General features: G+C 41.1%; 1 protein-coding gene across 2 annotated transcripts in view; it reads right to left on the bottom strand.

Moving 5' to 3' along the window:
- xdh (xanthine dehydrogenase) overlaps positions 1 to 13,621 on the bottom strand; it is a 27,993-nt gene extending 14,372 nt beyond the window's left edge. For both annotated transcript variants that reach the window (XM_046049921.1, XM_046049913.1), the window contains exons 1-15: positions 13,417 to 13,621; positions 11,791 to 11,848; positions 10,429 to 10,525; positions 10,159 to 10,267; positions 8,991 to 9,117; positions 8,750 to 8,811; positions 7,775 to 7,867; positions 7,610 to 7,690; positions 7,232 to 7,376; positions 7,053 to 7,145; positions 6,378 to 6,529; positions 5,764 to 5,857; positions 3,923 to 4,032; positions 823 to 1,007; positions 592 to 754 (exon numbers count right to left, since the gene is read on the bottom strand). In XM_046049921.1, coding sequence (XP_045905877.1) covers positions 592 to 754; positions 823 to 1,007; positions 3,923 to 4,032; positions 5,764 to 5,857; positions 6,378 to 6,529; positions 7,053 to 7,145; positions 7,232 to 7,376; positions 7,610 to 7,690; positions 7,775 to 7,867; positions 8,750 to 8,811; positions 8,991 to 9,117; positions 10,159 to 10,267; positions 10,429 to 10,525; positions 11,791 to 11,848; positions 13,417 to 13,524 — 1,677 coding nt within the window. In that variant the 5' untranslated portion in view covers positions 13,525 to 13,621. The remainder of the gene's footprint in view (positions 1 to 591; positions 755 to 822; positions 1,008 to 3,922; positions 4,033 to 5,763; positions 5,858 to 6,377; positions 6,530 to 7,052; positions 7,146 to 7,231; positions 7,377 to 7,609; positions 7,691 to 7,774; positions 7,868 to 8,749; positions 8,812 to 8,990; positions 9,118 to 10,158; positions 10,268 to 10,428; positions 10,526 to 11,790; positions 11,849 to 13,416) is intronic.
- Positions 13,622 to 18,503: the final 4,882 nt, after the last annotated feature.

An 18,503-nucleotide genomic window follows, 5' to 3' on the forward strand; every position in this document is an offset into this window, starting at 1 on the left:
GATTCCCCACGATCAGTGCCTTTTGTTCCTCACAGCGCCTGCGTTAAGTGGTGAACAGCGTCTGAACCAAGTTAATAATCTGTACAGTAAAACGTAGCTAGTTTACCTCCAATTCCGTCTGCAAAATTAACATGCCATGCTGTCCACATCCTCCCAGCCCCCGGTCGATAAACAGCCCTCTTTTTCAAGCAGCACACAGCTGATCAAGGCAGCATCCTGTTAGAATTATTGCTAACAAACAAACTTCTACATTCAAAGAAATCTTTAATAAATGTTGTCAACAGTCAGAACACTGACAGGCTGTTATACACGTACAGTGTGAGCACCTACATCGTGAGCCTTGGCTTTACGTCGCAGACGACTTACTCGCACTGTGTGAGCTGGAATAAAACAACAAGATTTCTAAAGTCGTGCCGTGTCTGCCCAGCTTTAACCTAAACAAGTAGTTTTGCATATTTACTTGACCGCGGAGCCCTACACATCGAACAACAACACTAAAGGAGCACCCAGGTCGTTAACAAGCCAAGGGGTCTTGACAAAGCTTCCGTTTGTGAGTTGGGAGGCTCAGAAATGTTAAAATTAGTTTGTGACCTGCTCTCTGAGCTTCTGCAGCACCGTCAGGTAGAACTTGTAGAAGAGGCTGAGGGTCAAAGTTCGACGGTATGTCACCATGCCGCCTGGCGCAGAGGGGTCCAGGGTCATCTCCTCAGCCAATGAGGAGCAAGCCTCCTGCAGAAGCTCCTCCCCCCACCGCCTGGATGACATCAGAGAGTTACATCATTCCTTCCTTTATTCTCATTTTGAAGTCGTTGCATTTGTTACCTTCCCAGCAGTCTGTTCGCCGTCTTCTTCGCCAGCACCGTGGTTGCTGCCATGCCACCGTAGCTCATCCTCAAGTCTTCGACGACGTCAGTCCCAGGAATGAGGGTGACGCTCATCGCAGCGGTGACGATGCTGATGTCATCCTCCCGGCGAGGAGACTGTTTGAAGGCGGAGACGAACTGAGTCTGAAGAGAAAAGACATAAAACCACCAGCGTCTGAATACAGCTCTGTGACACTGATTGCTAGGTGACAGACAATGTTTGCTAGGACACGAATAGAGAGCTCAAGCCCCTCGCTTCTTCTTCTGCCCCGCGGGACCAGACACTTGTTCACGAGTTGTACCCTGAATTACACGCGATGTCAAGAAAGTTTGTCGTAAAGAGGTAAAGTAACATTTAGTTGTGTGTGAAAACCGTTCGATGAACTACATCTCTCATCTCGCACCATATATGTCACCAACATAATGCAGTAAAAGTCTGTTGTTTCCCACCTGCTGGAAAAGTGAAGCCGGTTAGCGCTGAGTTAGCTAACATCTCCCCTTCAGACTGAGCTGAGCAGGAAACTTCAACTTCAACTTTGGCTGCTATGTATCTTAACATTAACTCAACAGAAAGTAACTGGCAGCTGTATTTTATTACTGCCTACTTGTCCAACGTTGGGAACATCAGTTACAATCTGAGAGTAAACTGGTGCAGCCTGCAGCTCCGTCCTGTACAGACTGATTCAATTATTTTTCAGTTTTCAGTCTGAAAAAGTGGTTTTGGAAAAGAAAGCACGGAGGTGACTGGAGGACCTGAGGTTAGTAAAGCTAATTAGTGATGCTAACTCGTCCTTTTAAGCTGATGAGGAGACGTTTCTTTTTGGATTTTAATGTGCAAATAAAATGCACCTCAGAAGGGAGGAGGTTTCTGATGTTGCACACAAAAGGCAAACATGAATAACTGTATCTATAACGATTCTGAGGTCATATTAACAGGGTTTTAGGGGGTGATGTCCAAAACATGCTGCACAATAAATGTTAAATCACTGTGGAGACCATCATAACCAACCAAATAGCTTTCCCCAAATCTAAAGTTTGTAGTTCCTCCCCAATAGACTGATCTTTTGCTGCTTTTTGTTATTTATTATCTGCTCTTTCCAACTCTTTGTTCAGACATATGGTGAAAATAACGGCCCAATGTGATGTGAAATTACATATTTGTCATTGGTAAACGTAAAATTTTCTAGGGGGAGGAGCCGCAATCCCTCCACCACCCTGACCATGACCACCAACACTGAAACATTCAGCTAAAGCTCACATTAAACTGGGAAAACACTGAAGTTTTAAACTTTTCAGATGTGCATCGATTGCTCATGGACACGAGAAATACTGCTGAGACATCTTATGTTGGGGTTTTATATTCAGACAAAGGGGAAACACTGTCCTATCATCACATCATCTACACATGGACGCTAATTGACATTAGCTTCAGTGACGTTAGCTTTAGTAAAGATAGCTTCAGTAACGTTAGTTTCGTTGACATTAGCTTCAGTAAAGTTAGCTTCAGTGACGTTAGCTTCAGTAATGTTAGCTCAGTGACGTTAGCTTCAGTAAAGATAGCTTCAGTAATGTTAGTTTCATTGACCTTAGCTTCAGTAACGTTAGCTTCGGTGACATTTGCTTCAGTAACATTAGCTCCAGTGATGCTAGCTTCAGTAATGTTAGTTTCATTTACGTTAGCTTCTGTGACGTTAGCTTCAGTGATGATTGCTTCAGTTATTTTTGCTTCAGTAACATTAGCTTTAGTGATGTTAGCTTCAGTAAAGATAGCTACAGAAACGTTAGCTTCAGTAATGTTAGCTTCAGTGACGTTAGCTTCAGTGACGTTAGCTCAGTGATGTTAGCTTCAGTGACGTTAGCTTCAGTAACGTTAGCTTCGGTGACATTAGCTCCAGTGATGCTAGCTTCAGTAATGTTAGTTTCATTTACGTTAGCTTCAGTGATGTTAGCTTCAGTTATGTTTGCTTCAGTAACATTAGCTTTAGTGATGTTAGCTTCAGTAAAGATAGCTACAGAAACGTTAGCTTCAGTAATGTTAGTTTAATTGACATTTGCTTTAGTAATGTTAGTTTCATTTACGTTAGCTTCAGTGATGTTAGCTTCAGTGATGTTTGCTTCAGTAACATTAGCTTTAGTAATGTTAGCTTCAGTGATGTTTGCTTCAGTTATGTTTGCTTCAGTAAAGATAGCTTCAGTAACGTTAGCTTAAGTAATGTTAGCTTCAGTGACGTTAGCTTCAGTGACGTTAGCTTCAGTGACGTTAGCTTCAGTGACGTTAGCTTCAGTGACGTTAGCTTCAGTGACGTTGGCTTCAGTGACGTTGGCTTCAGTGACGTTTGCTTCAGTAACATTAGCTTTAGTGATGTTAGCTTCAGTAAAGATAGCTACAGAAACGTTAGTTTCAGTAATGTTAGTTTAATTGACGTTAGCCTCAGTAACCTTAGCTTCTGTGACGTTAGCTTCAGTAACGTTAGCTTCAGTAAAGATAGCTTCAGTAATGTTAGTTTCATTGACCTTAGCCTCAGTAACGTTAGCTTCTGTGACGTTAGCTTCAGTAACGTTAGCTTCAGTGATGTTTACTTCAGTTATGTTTGCTTCAGTAACATTAGCTTTAGTGATGTTAGCTTCTGTAAAGATAGCTACAGAAACGTTAGCTTCAGTAATGTTAGTTTAATTGACGTTAGCTTCGTTAGCTAGTGACATCAGCTTCAGTCATTGAGAGAAACAGCTATGATGTCACATACGCCACTTGTGGGTTTGTGGTCTTTGTAACTACGTATTTTAAGTCTTACACTGTTTTACAACAAACTGCGACTTTTCTTGACTTAAATTATATTTTAAACTGACAAACATTAGGTGTGTAAGTCAGGACATGTTTCCAACAGTATCAAAACATTTGTTGTCTCTCGCCGTTGACTAATGTACATATTTTTCTAAAATAAGGTCCCATGGCTGTCCACCGGAAGGGGAGGGGCTTATTCTCTCTATAGAGGTTTGTAGGTAACCAGTAGTAGTTCCTACGTGACACACAGTAGTTGACAGGGTGATGCTGGATCTACCTTCTTGCTGTATGGGATCTCTATGGACAGCAGGATCTCCTGCGGTCGCAGAATCGTCTTCCTGTAACCTGTGAAGAAACTGTCGTCCATCCGAACCACACGGCTGCCATCTGTCAGACAGACAGACGGGGTGAAAGGTCAAAGGTCAGCATTACGCATTAGAGTTCATATTTAAGCCACTTTTGTGTTTGCAAACCTACAGCATCAGAAAACATTACTGACTCGCTGTATTAAAGCACCTGTGACGCATTAGATCTTGTGTTGACTCTGGATGTCGCTGATTTCCACGTGAGTGATTTTAAATGTAATGTTGCTTTTAAGTGCAGTAGAAACAAATGAAAACAGCGGTAAGTAAAGTGGAAAGTATGAACTTGTAGGGTGACCATGAACACAGCTCTAACGTATTAACTTTTAACTAGTGCTGGGCAACGATTACATTTTTTAATCGCGATTAATCTCATGATTTTCTCGCAAAATTGAATAATAAATTCTAAAGTAGTGTATTGCGCACTTTTTACTTTAAACAAATCTTGTGCTTTTTCCCAGCAGTATTTCCTTTACACAGCAGCAATAAAATATTTCTTGTAAATCTTAACTTAAACATTAATGTAATCAAATCAAATATTAAACCAAAGCTGACCCGTGAAACTGTTGTGCTCGTGCTCGCCTCACGCACACGCTCGCCTGCTGCCGAAGTTGTCTTGAACTTTTTGTACGCGATGCGCAGCACGAATCGTTGGAAGAGAGACTGATACTCGCTGTTTTTGAGTTTCCAGAATCTAAATAGTTATCAGGACATCAACAGGAGGGAATTCACATGGCAGAGCCACAAAACTAGATGACGGCCTGTCAGGTAAAACTATGGAGCCTATAATATGAAGTTAAGTTAAATAGGCTTCAGTTGTGTAGCGCACAGAAGCCGTTGCCATGGTTACTGTCCATAGAGCGCCTGCTGTTCACTCGCGGAGCGCCGTCTCCCTGTCTGTTCACCTTATTTGCAGGCCGATCAACATCTCGCCTCTCCTGTGACCCATGGTTTGACTGTAGGCCTATGTGTATTCAGAGCCAGTGAGCGACGGAATTTCAAAATAATAATTTTATAAAAACTGCGTTAACATTCATTAATGAATGATAACGTGATAAGAATGCGTTAACGTGCCCAGCCCTACTTTTAACCTCTTAACAGATTTTTGTTCCCCTTACACAAGCTGTTACATAAACTCACATAACAAGTTTTTTGGACATATGCAAGAATGTGGATGAAAGGTCGCTTGAACTTGTATGTATGTAAGTATGGCGCAACACCAAGACAATGTATTTGCACAGTACAGTATAATGATTTTACATTAAGCATCCAGAAAAATGAGTTTAGTACTATATATGGCACCTTTCAAAATAAACTTCACACAGTGAAGTTGAATTAAATAAATAAAAAAAAAATAATTAAACTAATTAATTAAAGGGATTTAAAGGACAAAACTGATCTACTGTTAATCACACTGTCCTTACATTACGTACGTGTGACCATGGATGTTCATGTGTTCAGTAGTTTGTCTATCAGTGAACTCTGATCTCAACAAAAACACTGGTGAAACAGATTCCTGGAAAATCACAAGAATGAATAACATCTGTGTGTGTGTTTCATGTTCTTATGTCCAGGTGAGGACTTTCACCTGAATACACACTAACAGATGGGAAAAATTGAGGTTCACACGGGTTTGAGGGTTAAGACTTGGTTTTACTGTACTATGTTACAGTTAGGTTAAGGTGTTATGGTGAAGGTGAGGGTAAGGGGCTAGGGACTGTGAATGAGCCCCCACAGAGATAGTGGATAGTGTTACCCTTGTCCATCAGTGTGAGTTTGCAGCCCGCTGCCATAAAAACAGGGTTGAGGTCTGATATGGGGCTGGCTGTCATGATGTTCCCACCAACAGCCTGAAAACACAAAAACACGACATGGTGTCATTAAATAACATGTTGAGATGAGATGTTTCCAATGGACTGAATTATTCTTTAATGTGATTTGCAAACTTGCAAAGGTTTTACTGGCACAAAATGATCAGCAGCTTTCTAATCAGCCAAATCTGAAACTGTGTGTTTGCTGCTCAACGCTGTTACCTACTGGTTCTGTTTAGCTCCTGGAAAACACTATTCCAGGTTCCTTGAACTAAGCACTTGCTCTGTGCCTTTGTTGGGAAGTCTTCAACTTTCAGAAGTTTACAAATTTACCCAAGTCGTAAAGTAAAAGACTGATGTTCAAGTCACTTTGCCTGGTCTACCCACAACTTTGGCTATTTCCTGTAAAAGATTCAATCTCCCCTTCACCCTGAACTACCCACGGTGCGCTATGCACTTCGTTCGACTCATTTAAAATCACGCTGAGTGCAACATTTTCACTGTAAATATGATTAATACATTTCACAGTAATGAGTGGGGCCGTAACTGCCTTGCTCACCGCTACGTTGCGTATCTGCAGTCCAGCAAACCAGCGCAGCTGTTCCAGCACAGCGAGGAAGACTTCAGCCTGATGAGGAGGAAGAGTCTTCACCGCCTCCTTGAGCACCGCCCCCATGTGGCTGAGCGTGCACGCTGCACCAAACACTACACCTAAACACAAATGTTATTGTTTAGTATTTATTATATTGATTATGTCTTTTAGCCATGCTAGCATACAGTATTTTAGCCATGCAAGCATAGTGTCTTTTAGCCATGCTAACATACAGTATTTTAGCCATGCTAGCATAGTGTCTTTTAGCCATGCTAGCATACACTCTTTTAGCCATATTGCATACAGTATTTTAGCCATGCTAGCATACACTCTTTTAGCCATGCTAACATACGGTATTTTAGCCATGCTAGCATAGTGTTGTTTAGCCATACTAGCATAGTGTCTTTTAACTGTGCTAGCACACAGCCTTTTAGCCGTGCTAGCATACAGCCTTTTAGCCGTGCTAGCGTACAGTCTTTTAGCCATGCTAGCGTACAGTCTTTTAGCCATGCTAGCGTACAGTCTTTTAGCCATGCTAGCATACAGTCTTTTAGCCATGCTAGCCCAGTTTCGGCCAGTCAGTAAGCTTTGAAACTGCAGTTCATATGTCTGGTTTGTTTTAGTATCAGTATCATTACTCACCATCCTGAGTGCGTGTCACTGTGTTCAGTTCGGGGATGAAGGCTGGAGCCAAGATGACCGGGTACACCATGTTCTTAAACTTCACCTCGATACCTAAAAACACAGACCGTGAGTGAGTCAACAAGTTTCTGACTGATTCGATGAATTAATTAAATAATGTATTTGAGAGACAGACGGACCCACTTCAGTGTTTCCCACCACCACTCGGGCGTCTGGATGTTCCCATTTCAGACGCAGAAAATCGTCCAGACTGTCAGGCTGAAGCCACACCGCTCTGTCACCACGGAAACACAGCGAGCCCGACCCTTGACCTTTGGTGAGAGACTAGATGGAAGGAAGGAAAGATAAAAAGAGGATTCAGAAGGTTTTTGACCATTTTACTAAGCATATTTGTTTACAGTACGCTCATGTCTAAAACAACACACTATATTCTTCTGTACGCTGATGATGTCCTTCCTTTTATGTAAGAGCTGAACTGGTTGACTTTAACTTCTGTTCTTTATAATCTGCTGTACTGCCACCCGATAACGCTGTGTTTTAGTGTGTGTGTTGTTTACCATGAGTTCAGGAGGGAAGATGACCTCCTGTGTGGGATCAAGGGGCGCAAAGTCTGCTGCATTAAACAGGGACTTTGCTTCCTGCAGATAGACATTCAGTTTACAGTCAGAAACACTGAACATGCTGGTCTCAAAACTGTTTGAATAGTAGTTAGTTACACATACATCACTGTGTTCCTCTGAGCTTTTCTCAGCTCCGTTCCCATTGGCCATGCAGCAGCCGTTCTCCCGCCCTCTGCCACCACAGCATCCCCCCTCCTGGAAAATTTAAACAAACAGTGTTACTGTCTGGATAACGAGGAAGTCCGGCCTTCTACAAGCAACATCCTGATTGATGGACCAAGTGTTTTCTTTCTTCCCTGAACTATGGAAGTAAAGACAGAACATGAATATTAGCAGCAACTGAACACCTATTGTGAAATCTAATCACTGCATCATTTACTTTGAAAACTACATTTATTAATCTTTGACATTTCCAGAAAGTAATTTCAAGCAGTTGCATAAAGTAAATTTTAAGTTTGACAAATTCATACAGGAGATTCTTTTCACATATATTCAAACTTTAACGTTTTTTTTTAATGCATTTCTTAAAATGAAATGTATATTTCAGAGTTCAAACCACGTAAACCACGGACTGATGGTTTTCAAAGTAAAATATTTCAGTGCTATTTAAATTTCAACATTAAGTAATTCAATTTCATAATATTATTTACCACATTAAAATTTTCTTTGCTTCCATAACCTTGGGAATCCATATTCAGAGGCTGGCTGATGTCGACAGTTACAGGGACAATCCACTTTTATTTGGGGATCTTTTCAACTGAACTGAAGAGACTATTTCAAAAAAATTATTTTAATTAGATTTCTTTGTTTGAAACTTTGTACCAGTTAGTAATTTAGTGTGCATGCTGTTTGGGCCAGAACGTTTACTAGCAGAAGGTGTTCCATTTCAAACCAAACTCCTATCAAAAATTAACTAAATTAAACTGTTTGTAGAATAGACACATTACTGCCCAAATGCTGGAGAGAAATCTGACTACTTGATGGTGGATTTATTCACAGTGACCAGGTCACTGCAGAGCAGGTAAAGATGTGAGATTTTCTGTGTGCATGGAAACGTTTACAGTGTGTCTGTCTCACCACAGTGAAAGTCTTGTATCCCTCCAGTATGGGCCTGTATCCGGTGCAACGACACAGATTTCCTGAAAAAAAATTATTTTCTTAGTGTTGTCAATGTGTTTCCAACATATTTAATACGTTTTTCTTTATGTACTTTTAGGGCACTTTTTGTGTCATTTTTGTCCCTGTTCACTAAACTGAAAGTCAACTACAAATGCTGTAATTCCATATCCAAAGTATGCTAATCAGTCTCTGGCAGTACCGTGGAAGGCCTCCTCCACGTCGGCCATTTTGGGTGTGGGGTTGTTTCTCAGCAGAGCATACATGGACATGACGATCCCCGGAGTACAGAAACCACACTGAGAGCCGTGAGCCTTTGCTATTCGCTCCTGAAGATGAAAACAAAAATTCACGTCTGTATTTAACATGTTCACACACATTAAAATATCACCAAGAACCTGACAAGCCTTTCACATCCCAGGGCGTCACATTTGGACGCTTGGTCAAGACCGTTGGCGTCGCATTTAATCGCCTGGGTACCCTTTAGCGTCGGTTTTGTAAATGTAGGGCTCCACGGTCAAGCTAGCAAGAATAAATACGTCCAGTCAGACTTTCATAATAAAACTAGTGGTAACATTGTGAAACATTGCAGTTTGATTAGGTTTAGGAAAAGATTACAGTTCGGGTTAAAATGAGTACGTTACTTGACTTAAATTACTTAAGTTACGTAACATCACTAAAAGGAATCAAAGTTGACTTTTTGTAGCACACAGGAAACGAAACACCAGTCTGTTTTTTGTCCCAGCCATCCACCTCCTTACTGTGACTTTACTGTTAGTGGCACTTTAGCGTTCAACAATGGCGCTAATGGGCTTCCCCCAGTGCGTTGAAGTACTTAAAGGACCCCATGTGTGTTGGTACAACACATTCTCACTCCCAACTTGTCACATATGGAGGTTTGGTCAACACCCCTTGGTGTTGCTTTGCAACATTTAGAACTTCGCGCTCAAGTAAGCGACAACAAATAAGCCACCTCCGGTTAGACTTTCAAAATAAAAGTACTCCTTAACATTGCGAAACATCGCCATTTTGAAACGGCACGTTGTTAACGTTGTGCACAGACAACTACTTTGTAAGATGATAATCTGTCAGGTGATTTTAATTTCATTTATTTGTTTATTTGACAGGAGGACAGTGCTCCTTAATTAACACTAAAGTCACTGTAAATGAGCTAGCTCAACAGGCTAATTTGCATCTGTTGTCCCTGGCCAGTTCTTAAAAGGGCAACCTAAAATTAAATAACATGACGTAATAGCAATATCCATCCATCCATCAAACAAAGCATAAGGAGAAAGAAGCTTGTTGGAGAGTTAGTTAATAGTGAATCCAGAACTTTACGCCAAATGTTCTGAGAGTTTACTGTGTTTCACCTGGACAGGATGTAGTTTTCTAGCCACGCTGCCGATGCCTTCCACAGTCGTCACGGCGACAAGGTGCAGGGAGCAGACGGGGGCGAGACAGGCGTTGACGGCGTAGTGACTGGACGGGGTAATTAAAGACTGTTAATCTGTTTACCAGCTGTGGAATCAGTTCGTCATCACAAAGTGCTTCAGAGAGCACGAGACTGCAGCTGAAACACACAACATCCATCCAGCAAGTGTCTTAGCGTGGAGTCACAAACGCACGTGGTTTAAGGATACAGCAGCTGCTGAGTGTGTGGTTGGTATCTGGACAGCATGACGGTACAGGCTCCACAGCCGCCCTCAGCGCAGCCCAGCTTAGTTCCTGTTAAACCCACTGAACACACAAACACAGTGAATTCACTCAGTCATTGACAGCGACGCATGATCATCTTCACCGTCCGCTTAGAAACACTCTCTGACCTCCAGACCGTTAAAGACTAAACTGGCTGTTACGACAGACACTATGTCCTCATTTAAAACAACACTGAGCTGGTGTCATCGTCTCCAGAGGACACCTGGAAGACATTGTCCTCTCCTCACCTAGGAATCAATATCACCTCTTAGTGCCAGCCAATCAGGGAGCAGGAATTTCTGTTTCTGTGCTCAGTGTAGTCCTTGAGGAGGCTTTATGGTAATTAATGCCCTAAATTTGCTCTGAGCCTGAGCTGCTGTCAGAAGCGCCCTGCACTGCTGAGGCTGCCATTTCCACCGTCTCACTACCTTCAGACGAACTAACAGATAAAGTCCACGTAGCGGCTCTTCTTCTTTTGTTTTGTCACATGTGTGTTTGCTTGTGTTTCTGTTTTTTAACCCTAATCCGAATCAGATTCCCCCGGCGGAAAAATAAAGATTGAATTCAATTGAATTGAGAGGTCCTGCAAATATTTTGTAAATATCTTACAGATGTTCAGTTGGTCCTTTAAAAGGTCCGCGGGTCTATGAGAAAGTACCAGAGGTTTTAAGGAGGCTCAAATAGTTATTGGAGCCCCAGCGGCCCTCCTCAAAAAGCCGCATGGACATCTCTAACCTCCTCAAGGACTCGCAGGACAAGAACCACTGCAACAGAAAACACCTGCCCCTAAAGAAGGGAAAGCCAGCATGCCAAGAGTCTTTACAGCTGTTTACCGTTTCCACAATCTTTATTTTGAGCTGTTATCTCAGAGACGGTCACTGACCTCACAGTTGGCTGTTTTATGTGAACGTTGATCAACCAAACTCAATAATAAACATCAGCTGTAGCTTTTGGTTTGTATCCACCGCTGACCAGAAACTGAGAGCTGGTGTTACTTCTAAAAGAAATAACTTGTCCCTGCACTAATCACTTTTTTATTTAACGTGAGCCTGTTTGGCTTTAGTGAGGAAATCTGACTACCAGTCAGTGCCGATCTGACGGAGCAGAAACAGACAGAACAATAGAAAATAATACAAGAAGTGAAAGTCTTGTGGCGTTAATGTGAAGTTGTGAAACGGGAAATGTGGTGGATGTCACAACCAAAATACTAAAGTGATGACTAAATCTCATAAAGTACAAGACAGAAGTTCTGCACATGACACAATATCCCTCTCTATATTTTTATGTGTGTGGGTGTGTCAGCCTACGTTTCCTCCTCAGATACACCAGCAGGGTCATCTCAGGATCTGCGTTTCTCTCAACAATCTGCAGCACAGAAAATAGTAAATATTTTATTAATAACAAGATCCAAGAGAAGTTAATTAGATTATCGCATACTGGAAGCTAGAATAAATCCTGCAGGTGTGAGTGTCCTCAGCAACAGCTACCTTTAATTAATTCATCGTTGTGCGAGTCATAAGTTGGTCTGAAGTCTTTTCTATGAGGCTCCAATTCAGTAACAAAAGAAAAAGACGCCTTGTTTATTTAATCCAGAGACAGAATGAGAGGAAATTATCATCTCTACGTGGACACCTGGACCTAAGGACAGTTTATTTAATCCAGGTTTAAAGTTAATCCTCAACAGAACCTGGCCTGCTAAAGGAACAATACAAGATGATTAATTATATTAAATCTTTACAAACTCACCAAAAAAAACATGGACTATATATGAAACTGATCAGATCAGCCGACAGACAAACAAAGAAATGGAAGTTGAACTCAGCCTTTAAATTTACGTTGCTTTGACTAATTCTTACTATAATGTGTGTACTAAAAATAATAAGTTTGTAAAAACATTTTTATGTCAAGACAACGTAACATTTTTGTGTCCAGCATAACACAGCAACACATGCTGTAATTATGTGTTTTTGTCACGTTAAATGAACACAAATCTTTCATTTTATTGAACAGAAAGTAACTACTTGTCATATGAACACAAAAACATTGAGTACAAACTTTTACAACTATTTTTTCTGTTAATTCAACTTTCAAAATATATTTGCACAAGTTAATTGGCCTTAAACTAATTAGGCTATATCTTTAAATATTTTAGTAAGACTAACTCCAAAATGAAAAATTGTTGACTTAACACAAAAAAATTATGTCAATCTTACAAGGGATGACTTTTTATGTCAAGTGAACACAAGTTTGTGTAGACTTAACATTACAATTTTATGTCAAAAACGGATTTGGGGTTTACAGTGAGAGATGAAACTGATCCAGATTAATCAGTAATGGTAACAAGTGGAAACCCAAACATTATATCATCTATCTACAGGCAACAAGAAAGCATTCAGAGTATATCTAAAAGTGTTATTTTAATAATAATAATTATAAGCCCATAAAAGTAATAATTATTATTATTATTACTTTTATGGGCTTCTTTAACATCTTGTCTTTGTCTTTATTGCCTCCAGAACCTTTTGTTCTCCTGCAGACAGGATTTACCAACATGAGGAGTCTCAGTATGAGTCAGGCCGCAACACAACAGCTTCATGGCTGGTTGCCAAAACTGCTGAAGTTCATTAATAAGAGGAGTATTTCTGTCTGTCAACCCAACCGGTCGAGGCAGTTTGCCCGGTCCCTGTTTCCACCTGTGAGCCAGCGGGCCGCTGTCGCCAGTTGAAGCTCGCTCATGATGGAAATGTTCATCTCTGTAAATCATTTTACAAAGAAAGAGCAGCCCGCTCTGTGTGTAAAGGGCAAAGACACAACTGCTGTTGACTCTAAAATAAATAACACAAACTGTTTCTGACTGTAAAACGGACACGTGAGAATCGCAGGAACTCCGGTTAACATTTAGATCATTTAAAGTGCACGAGACATATCTTTACCTTCTTCCCGTTTACAAAGAAGACCAGTTCGTCAGACCCGGACCCGGAGCCGGACCCGGTGTCGGCCGTGGTCCCGCTCAGCTCCCGCATCTTCTCGCCCCTCTGCATGGTGTCCGACCAGCTGATGAATGATCCGGGCTGAGCCCCCTGCGCAGAGAGGCGTGTCCTGCGGGAGGGCGTGGAGCCAGGTAGGCACGGTCGGGACATGTCTCTGCAGACTGTCCGCTAAAGAGCCACAGAACTACACAAACCGGAAGGCGGAATTGGAGTCTGTCAACTGCGACCGAGGAGCGATCAGACATTTGGAGAAGGAAGTCATAATAATACGAGAGAAAACGATGTGACACTCGGAGAATAGAAACATGATCGGCTGCAGTGTCTTTCCTCCGGGTCTCTGCTGTCCCCCTTTCAGAGACACCTTTCCTCTGTCGGACTGTCCCTCTGCTGCAGGAAGCTGGACTTCATCAGAGCTGCTGAAGTTAACTGTGTATATATTCATAAGACTTTATTCCCCACATGTCACTGAGACTCTGAACATGAGCAGAAAACCTGCAGCAGAGGAAACAACATGAGCAGAAAACCTGCAGCAGCAGAGGAAAGAACATGAGCAGAAAACCTGCTGCTGCAGAGGAAAGAACATGAGCAGAAAACCTGCAGCAGCAGAGGAAACAACATGAGCAGAAAACCTGCTGCAGCAGAGGAAAGAACATGAGCAGAAAACCTGCAGCAGCAGAGGAAAGAACATGAGCAGAAAACCTGCAGCAGCAGAGGAAAGAACATGAGCAGAAAACCTGCAGCAGAGGAAACAACATGAGCAGAAAACCTGCTGCAGAGGAAAGAACATGAGCAGAAAACCTGCAGCAGCAGAGGAAACAACATGAGCAGAAAACCTGCTGCTGCAGAGGAAAGAACATGAGCAGAAAACCTGCAGCAGCAGAGGAAACAACATGAGCAGAAAACCTGCTGCAGCAGAGGAAAGAACATGAGCAGAAAACCTGCTGCTGCAGAGGAAAGAACATGAGCAGAAAACCTGCAGCAGAGGAAACAACATGAGCAGAAAACCTGCAGCAGCAGAGGAAACAACATGAGCAGAAAACCTGCAGCAGCAGAGGAAACAACATGAGCAGAAAACCTGCAGCAGCAGAGGAAAGAACATGAGCAGAAAACCTGCTGCTGCAGAGGAAACAACATGAGCAGAAAACCTGCAGCAGAGGAAACAACATGAGCAGAAAACCTGCAGCAGAGGAAACAACATTTCTAACTGAGGTGAAACAGGCACCTTTAAAAACCTTACTTTTCCAAACAAAGACTCAGCTTATTAATCTGTTCATGTAAATCTGAAGTTTGCTTTTATCTCGTCCTGAATGAGCTGGTTGGTTGTGCACTTGTCTTTTAGGGGGACTGATCTGCAGGAACAGACGTGACCTTTGACCCCAGATAAAACTCAGGGATCATGCAACTCTTCAGGCTAATTATTCACAGCTGGAGGTCAAAGGTCATCAAACGCACCTCCAGCTGTTCAGTAATATCAACAAGAGGGAGAAGAAAAAGGTAAAGGCAGTATAATATTAACGGTAAATAAATACTAATAAAAATGTTACATGTTAATAAAATACTAATAATCTATTAATTTAATTAGAAATGATAAATGTGACAGTAATCATAATTAATATAACTTAAATGTACTAAAACATTTTTATAAAGTTAAAATAATGATTGAAATGGATGGACAGTAAGTAACAAAAATAAAATAAGCAGTGTCTTAGCTTCTGAACAGACACACAGAATTCTTATTATTCTTTTTATTACAGCATCAAATAACCACTGAACACCTGAACAAACACGATGGCGTTTCACCCGTTTCATAATATTGGCTCTCAGATGCTTAAAGCCGCCCTATCCACTAACATGAAGGGGGTTTACGACTGCAGCCGGCCACCAGGGGGCGATCAGCCGTCTTTTTTTACCTTTATTTATGCACACGCACAACAACAAACGACATTTAACTCTTCAGACACACAAACACAAGTAAAATTTGTACACACCGTAGGTTTAAAGGATTTAATTATTTTTAAAAGCAGTGACAACAATTTATAGCATCTATTTCTTTCATCCGATGTTTAAATTCACCAAACGAGATCAGATTTCTTAACTGCTGCATCAGTCTGCAGTGTGTTGCAGGAGGACGGAGCAGCGTAACTAAAGGCCTTCTTACCGCTACGGTAGACAGCATCCAGCAAAGATAAACATCGCTCAGGCGCATTTCTGTACTGCAGGTCACCGTAATCGAGCTGCAGCAACCAACGAAAAACAAACAGGATCCCAAAGAAAGTAGGAATTAATACAAATATCAATAACAAATATCTACATGTAAACATTAGAAGGTTAAACAGTATAAATATAAAACATATAAACAAACTAGGAAGCTAGCTATGTAGCAGCTAACTAAGCTAACGCTCCCTGGCTAGCTCAATAACTGCGCCTACCGTTTATTTTACAGCAGTCTCGCATTATTTTAGGAATATGTCAAAATAAGCCCAATGATGCACCATTAAACACACAGATTACTGAAGAAAATAGTCATCCATTTCAAGCAGTTCTCACGCCACACCTCGTGTTTCCCAGGCTGAGAAGATAACGCCCACCAGGTCGTCACGCTGAGGCGCAGAGTTAAAAACCAGCCAATTAAAATGCGTTGTTTCCGGGTAAATCCCGTGATCTCGCCGCAAGCACGTTTGATTTCACGGCTGAACGCAGCACCTTTTGGGGCCCCGTCTTTTCTCTTAGCATTGTGATTTTCACGAGTCCTGGATGAGGTCACTTCGAATATATCGTGATGGCTGATGTCGGGAAATCGGCTAAAGCCAAATTCTTGCTAAATTATTACTGACGGAGTCAAAAACTCTCCAACTGGTGTACAAAGTATTCATATCCTCTACTTGGGCCAAAATAAAATTCACTACTAATACCTCACTGTAAAAATACTCTCTTACAAGAAAAAGTACTGCACTGACAATGTAACTTGAGTAAAAGTATGTAGCATAAGTATAATCAGGAAAAAGTACATCATGAGATTATTAATAAGCAGGCGTGTTGAACTATTTTGCATCGGTCTTAAAATGACTTGACAAAAAAGTTGCCAGTTAATTTTTGTGTGTTAACTAAGGTACAATATTTTTGTCACAAGACATCCGATTTTAAAAACTCTTTGTGTGTAAAAATGTGACTTTGTAAAGAACCTAAAGCTGTGAGATAAATGCAGTGAAAATAAAAGAGCACAGTTTTTCCGTCTGAGATGTGGCGGCGAAGTCGAAAGTGGCACAAAGAAAATACTCAGGTAAAGTACAAACAGTTCTGCAACTGTACATGTACAATGTGTACACTGAGCCTTTCAGTGGGCCCCTCAGGGGCCACAGTTCTTTTTATTATGATACACTTGAACAGATTTACCAATTGTTTTCTGTTTGTACGGGTCAATTATGAACAATTTAACTGCTAGCAAAGACTTGAGGCCTTGTTTGGGGCCGAGGGGCCGCTGCTGCAGATATTTGAGTCTCTTCTCCTAACAGATTTCTCCTCACTCCAGACTTCTGATCAAACTCGAGAGCTACATTACAGCTAAAAACTTATCTTAAGTTCACCGCTGACCTTCGACCACCAAATTTTAATCTTCATGGTTTTGAGTCCAAGTGGACGTTTGTTAGAATTTAGAAGAAGTTCCCTCGAGGCGTTCCTGAGATGCCACGCTCGCGTCAATGGGACGGACGGATAAAGTCCAGTCACGCTCTGCGGTTAGTAAATATATCTGGTGTTCAACAGTTTTACAGGGGAACAAGCAGAGACTGCATTTTAAATAACTCAAATCATTTGTTCCAAGTATGTAAGAAACATTTTTGTCCACCCTAAAAGGCGGCCGGGCGCTCAGAGAGGAGACAGAAGTGTAGCCAATGAGAGCAGAGCTGCACCAAACAGAAGATTTCAAGGCTCAAATCTGGACGACAACTGTGAATAAAAACAGCAGATTTTCTGTCTTTTTGTGGTTAATTGGCAGAATCTATTTCCTGTTAGCGTGGGGAAGAGAGTTTTCTCTCCTCGCATGGATTTCTTCACACACGACTGTCGAGTCATCACTTTATCTATGACATTGACCAAAGACACATTTTTAAGGACCGTCAGCAAAACGGGACATTTTAGTTTTTCCTTCAAAGGTCGAGTTAATTTCTGTTTAAGGTGTGAATCGTCAGGAGCCAAACCATGAAACTGTGAGAACATAAAACTACCAGCTGACGACCTGATAGAGTTCATCATTAGTCACACAGTGAGCAGCTGATCTGAAGCGCGAAACGCTTTAAATCACCTGAACATGCTTTAGTCACTCTGTGTGATTTAATCTTCTTAGATTCTGAATGGAGTCTGGTTAGAGATGGACTTTGCTGATAACCTGAAACTAAACATCTTTAAATCATAAAGAAAGTTTCTATTATAATTTTCTAAGTGTATAAATGTTCTAAACTTCTTTCTAAAAATCCTGCAAAAGTTTACTAGAACATTTAAAAATAACATATTATAACCATTTATTGTCCTTTTAATCGTATTTAAATTTCCCTTTCAAACTTCTTTTTGCTAGACGCCTATTTTGGAAACTTTCTCAGAACCAAAGGGAACAAAAAGGGAACATAGAAGTTGATGATGTTTCGTAGTTTTCAGATGAATATTATTAATTAATTATGAGTTTCAGGAATGTTTTTAAGATAAGATAAGAAAGTTTTCATAATTTTGAAATCAATATTTTAGGGACTGAAAGTTTGACACTAAATAACGCACGGAAACATTTGAACGTAACGCTGTCGTAACCAAACGAGAACGTTCAGGGAGTTTTCTCGGATGTGGTGCGTTCGTGTGCTGCTGGGAAATCTCAACTTCGAGGACTTCCGTGTTCACAGCTGTTTGAAGTGGACGTAAAAGACAAAGTAAAACAAGCTTTACAGAAACTCAGGAGCGTAAAGGACCATTTCACTTTAATTAATTTCTAATGTTACACTGATTTCATACAGAAAACATTTGTCAGTTTAAACCACGTAAACAAA

This window comes from Micropterus dolomieu, linkage group LG01 (assembly GCF_021292245.1).
Source record: "Micropterus dolomieu isolate WLL.071019.BEF.003 ecotype Adirondacks linkage group LG01, ASM2129224v1, whole genome shotgun sequence".
NCBI classification, from domain to species: domain Eukaryota; kingdom Metazoa; phylum Chordata; class Actinopteri; order Centrarchiformes; family Centrarchidae; genus Micropterus; species Micropterus dolomieu.